This window comes from Rhea americana, unplaced genomic scaffold, assembly GCF_003343005.1.
Source record: "Rhea americana isolate MKP2758 unplaced genomic scaffold, rheAme1 scaffold_3, whole genome shotgun sequence".
Taxonomy (NCBI): Eukaryota; Metazoa; Chordata; class Aves; order Rheiformes; family Rheidae; genus Rhea; species Rhea americana.
The window spans coordinates 12,458,324-12,463,577 of NW_028186423.1; the positions used below are offsets into that span (position 1 = coordinate 12,458,324).

At 44.8% G+C, this 5,254-nt stretch overlaps 2 protein-coding genes across 2 annotated transcripts in view; both read right to left on the reverse strand.

Annotated features, from left to right (window-relative positions):
- The window catches only part of TBC1D4 (TBC1 domain family member 4), a gene marked incomplete at its 5' end in the record, with an annotated part of 103,249 nt that extends 97,996 nt beyond the window's left edge, over positions 1-5,253 (reverse strand). The window contains one exon of the mRNA XM_085309562.1: positions 4,876-5,253. Within this exon, the coding sequence (XP_085165688.1) occupies positions 4,876-5,253 (378 nt within the window). The remainder of the gene's footprint in view (positions 1-4,875) is intronic.
- COMMD6 (COMM domain containing 6) overlaps positions 1-5,254 on the reverse strand; it is a 31,308-nt gene that overhangs the window by 9,862 nt on the left and 16,192 nt on the right. The window lies entirely within an intron of this gene.

Below are 5,254 nucleotides of genomic sequence, written 5' to 3' on the forward strand. Positions count from 1 at the left end.
AAAAAAAAAAAAAAAAAAAAAAAAAAAAAAAAAAAGCTGTCTGACATTGAGAAAAATAAAAATGGAACCTTAAGATCTCAAATTTCAGTTCCAACTACAAAAAGCTTAATTCAGACACTGTTTAAACAAACAAAAAAGAAAAAGCAATTGTAGACTTTTCATCTGACTCTCTACAGCCCATGTAAACCAGAGATAATGAAGCTGTTCACAGAACAATCCTATATTTCTTTTAAGCCTTTAGCATCCACGCTGTTTTGAGTCACTGCTTTGCAGTTTCTCATGTCATGAATGAAATTCCAACTCACACAAACTTACAGAAAATGTTGTTTTGGTCTCGCCATGACTCGTTTTCTTGTCAAAACTGGGCAAATATATCCTTCTTATGGAAAACAGTGTCACCTCTTCCTTTTGCAATTACAGCACACTCAAGTCTACCTAACGGCCAAACTGTGTATCTCATCTCCTGCAGAACCCTTCAAAACCCAGAGCCCAGCTTTTTATCATGTTTGTTATACCTAGTCAAAATACAGCTGATAGGACAACTCAACCTCTGCAAATTTTAATATGAACTGAGACAATGCTGTACATATGTTCTTAACATGCCAAGAATTTGCTATCATTTAGCCCATGCTCCTGTGATATGTAAAAATCTAGGCACAAAAAGCAAATAAAAGAAATCTAAATGTAAAGTTCACTGACATTTTGCTACAAATATTTCTAACTTATATTCTGCAATAAGAAACTTTATAGAATGTTATTCTAATTATGCTATTATAGCATAAAAGCCTCTTTCAGATAGCTACAGATTTTGCACTGCTGCTCCATCCACCTCTCAGAAAAAGCTGTCTTATGGCCTTGTTTTACTACAATCCATTTATCTAACAGACAATTATCACACACCTGGAATAGACAAACATTTTTGACTTTGGCCCGTACAGTGATACRGCCTCCAGCTCTTGCTTCTGCCCCTCTACCTCTCATAACTCATATCACAGCCTCGCTTTATCTGCAAAATGCTCCATTATTTCTGGTTTGCTCTGGGCCAGTCTAGTCCCCGCTAACTCGTGGTTGCAGCAGTATCCGCAGCTGCATGTTACACACACAAGAGCTAAACCATACTGAGGTCTGCGCCTTGGAGCTTTTTACTTTCCCAGCTAATTTGAATTAGTTTTGAAATCTTGTAACAATWTACTCGCATCACTTCTTACAAGATTTCAAAAGGAAATACAAAATGTATTGAGGAAGTTCTTGCTTTACTGGAGGAGCCTRTGACTATGAAACTATCTTCACTAATAAGAGTCAGCTGCAGTATAATCAGACTTAGGATGCCAATTCAGGTTGAAAAAAGGGGTGGGGGGAGACCAACAATCTCCCAAGCTAGACTTGCTCATTTTCTGTATAGTCTAGGTCAGCATAATGAGAACGTGAAAAAAGCAGGTCAGACCTTAACCCCCTTCCCCAGAGAAAAGACAATGCAAGGCAACTGTCAAACAGTATTGATCTGGCTTACACTTAAAATCTGCTTCACAGAATAAATTCAGTATTTCATAATAAAAATGAGTTGAAGYTGAGCTTGAAAATATTATTCAAAAGGGCTTTTCCTGGTGGCTGGAAGGAGGGTATGCCAGCTATATTTATAATCTCTAACTTTCAGTTAAAGAAAAAAAAATGTTCCTGTGGTTGTGAATAAATTCTGCCAAATCTCTCAACTCATGTCTACAGACAGACTCCATGCATCCTACAAAACTCMCAAGTGACAGCAATACAGAACTAACAAATCTTTGGCTGCTCTTCRGAAGCTGCTAGGTAGCACCAAAGCAGGCGACCACCCATGCCCACTGCAGCCAGCTGTGCTTTGCAAAGGCAGGAGGGGCAGCAAACGCAGCAGTGTTTCTGAGGAGGGAAGAGCCAAAAGCCTCTCCCCCCACCTCCATCAGTTCAGAAAGTACCAAAAGTTCTTTCTCTCCTGGGAATTAAAGAGCAAAGCAAAGAGATATCCCCCAATAAAAGCACCTTCACTTCCATCCCCATGCTGACAGCTGAGCTCTGAGCTTGACACTGTGCCAAAGCCCTGCTCGAGAACATGAGTCGATCCTACTGACTCCTACTTTTCAGCTCCCTTTACAACTTCTAGGCTTTCAAATGAAATCCAAAAAATGTTTTCTACCACCTCAATCTCACATTTTTCTTCAGTCACAATAAATTAACATTAAAAATGTTATCRTACTACCTGATTTTATCAGAATGCATATTGCATTAGCTTTTTATCCATTACATCTTGTCAATTCTTGCAGATTTTCTTCTTTTTTCTGTGAATAACAGCCCATTTCAGGGTAATGTTGAGAGCACATGCATCCAAGATGCACAGAATATGTTAAGTGGGCAAAGCAACAGGCTYGAAACCAAAAATTTTAGTTCTCAACTACACTGCTTCTTCAATTACTGTGCTCACACTAGTCTCTTGGAAGTCAATCTTACCATCTTACCTTCCTAATTTCTATCCATATTAAAATTACAGCGAGCTGTCTTGTAACTCAAAGCTWGAACACACTTCTGCCATTCTGAAGTGACTTAGTGTGCTGTTAAATGCAGTAACACCAATACCAATAATGCCATAGATACGTGGTCAGTCACCTTCTGCTGATCTGAAGCCAGTACAATCCCACTCTTCACCTCTTCAGGCACTAATTCCTACCTTGCGCCAACAGTAGCAATATTAGGGCTGGAACAAATCTGGCAAAAGGAAGGTAAAAGTGAGTTTTTAACTCCAGTCAGTTCCCTGATGCTGCTCACCACACATTTGCACACAKGGCTGTGCTGACACGTGGACGAAGCAGGGAGGAAGGAATGAAGCTGGAAGAGGACAGGTTTGATTTGCTGAGTAACCTCAACAACTTCTGCTGGCTGGAAGCAACTATGCCCCAAGATCGAAAATGAGGTCATCTTAAAATAACAACTGAGAGAAATAACTTTCTAAGTTAACATGCACCATGAAGCCCACRTAACCAATATGAATCAGCACCACACACTCAAAGATCTTGAAAGAGTGCAAGAACAGCATGTGTTGTATAACAAACAATTAAAAGCTTCGAAAGATTTTCAGAGCTAGCAACCTGTAGCTCGATTTCATCTACTCAGAACTAGGGTTAAGCACAGATCAACAGCCAGAGACCAGCACAGACTTAGCCAACTAAGTCTCTCCAATTGGCAACAAAACTTAGTAGGACGAGAAGAGAAAAAAAAAAAAGAAAAAAAACACTGTCTTCTTTCCTTCTGACACCTTAAAGACATTGCCCATAGTCAGATACCCATGAATCATATGGCTGGCTGTGCATCTACTTATCTACTATCCTTAATTAGGTTCTTTATCGTAAGATCCTATGCTAAGTAACCTTCACGCCAAGCTCCTTCATTCTTTATTAATTATCAATTATATTTGTGTTATAATTCAATATATTTTGTATTTGTACATATTTGAGTTTTTTGTATTTTTATTATATATTAATATATGGTTTAAAAAAATCTTTCTAGATAAAATTTAGACTATATTGTCAGAACAGGTTAGGAGTTTAGAGCAGAGAACTTGTTCATACTAATAACTAGCTTTGGTAAGAAACCTTTACCTATAGCATCCATTTGATTTAACTCCTTATAATGACATTTTCCTCCAGGTGGAAAGAGAGGACAACATACGCAAAAAAAGGCAAAAAACATAAATTCAAACATGAGAAATACTATACACACTATAGACACCACTACGGATCCTCTATTTCACAGCATGAAGTTGTCTTTCAAGTGATGGTACGAGACCAGACCTAACAAAGAAATACATTTGACATCTACTGCCAACAACTCCCTTCAGGCCATATGGTCAGACTCACGAAAAGATATTTTGGCTCCTCCCTCGCCAGACGTGATCCTCTCCGTTTCACGCTCTTTCTGCACGCTGTCTCCTGACCCTCAATTCCCTTTTCCTGGCAGAGCAAAGCCGTGGCAGCACTTGCCAATGAGTTAAGCGTAGTCACCTCCATTTGGGGTACCTCTTGTTCTATTTTTAACGATGGCTCCAGCTGCAGCGATACTCTAAACCCCTCCACTGTTACAATCTCTGGCAGTGTATTTTCTCAAATACAGACTAAAGACTCCTTGGGGGGGGGGGGGGTTAATACTTCCCTTCATAGGGAAAAAAAAAGAAAAAAAGCAACCACCACCAAAACCCTCTTCTATTCAGTGAATTTAGTAAATCAGCTAAGTGGTTTCAATACCTACCTGCCAGTGTTTCTAATTACATGCATTCTTCCTCTTTGTATGTCCTTGAGTGAAAACTCAAGGGAAGGTCTCTCAGCTCACTCCACTGAATTCACCCTTCTGAAAGCTCTTTTTTATTGCTGTCAGCACACGAAACCAGTGCTCACGCCTACCCGCCTAACCCCCCTCTCCCCCGGAGCCCGGCGAGGGAGGAGAGGGACGTCTGCCACAGTGCGAGACGCGAGCCAAAGCCTGCTCAAGAATCACAGAAATACAGCCTTGCCGCTAGGTCTTTTTTTTTCCCCTTTTTTCCTTCCAGCTGGCAGTAGATCAGCGATGTCTCCACCCCAACCTACGGCTGTTCGCAGCACCGCCGAGCGTGCCCGAGCGCAGCCCGCCGCCCTCAGCGCGACCTGGCCCCACAGCCGGCTGCGGATGCCGGCTCCCGCCCCACGGCTGCTTCGCGGAGCGCGGAGGGGGAGCGTCACGCCGGCCGCGCGGCCCCCTCCCAGCGGGGACCTTTCCTCGGAGCCGCCAGGGCCGGGACGCGGCGCGCAGGAGAGGCAGCGGGGGCGCCCCATCCCCGCCGGCGCGGCCGCCCCATCCCCGCCGGCGCGGGCCGCTTGCCTGGTTGGGGTCGGTGGCGCGGAAGACGTGGCAGGCCATGTGGGACTCGGGGTTGTCGGGCTGCGCCTTGATCAGGTAGGCGAAGTAGGTGAGGTCGTGGCTGTTGTGGATGAAGCGGGCGATGTGCTGCGCCTTGTGCTCGAAGATGAAGACGGCGGGCCCGGGGCTGGCGGGGCGGCCGGCGCCGGGCGCGGGGCCGGCGGGCACGCAGCGCAGCGTGGGCGAGCCGAGCAGCAGCAGCACCTCGCGGGCCGCCACGGCGCTGCCCAGGGCGCCGCCGGGCTCCTGCCGCTGCCCGCGCCGGCGGATCTCGGCCATCAGCCAGGGCAGCATGGGCAGCGTGGTGCGCCGGTCCAGGCACGACGAGCCCACGTACCAC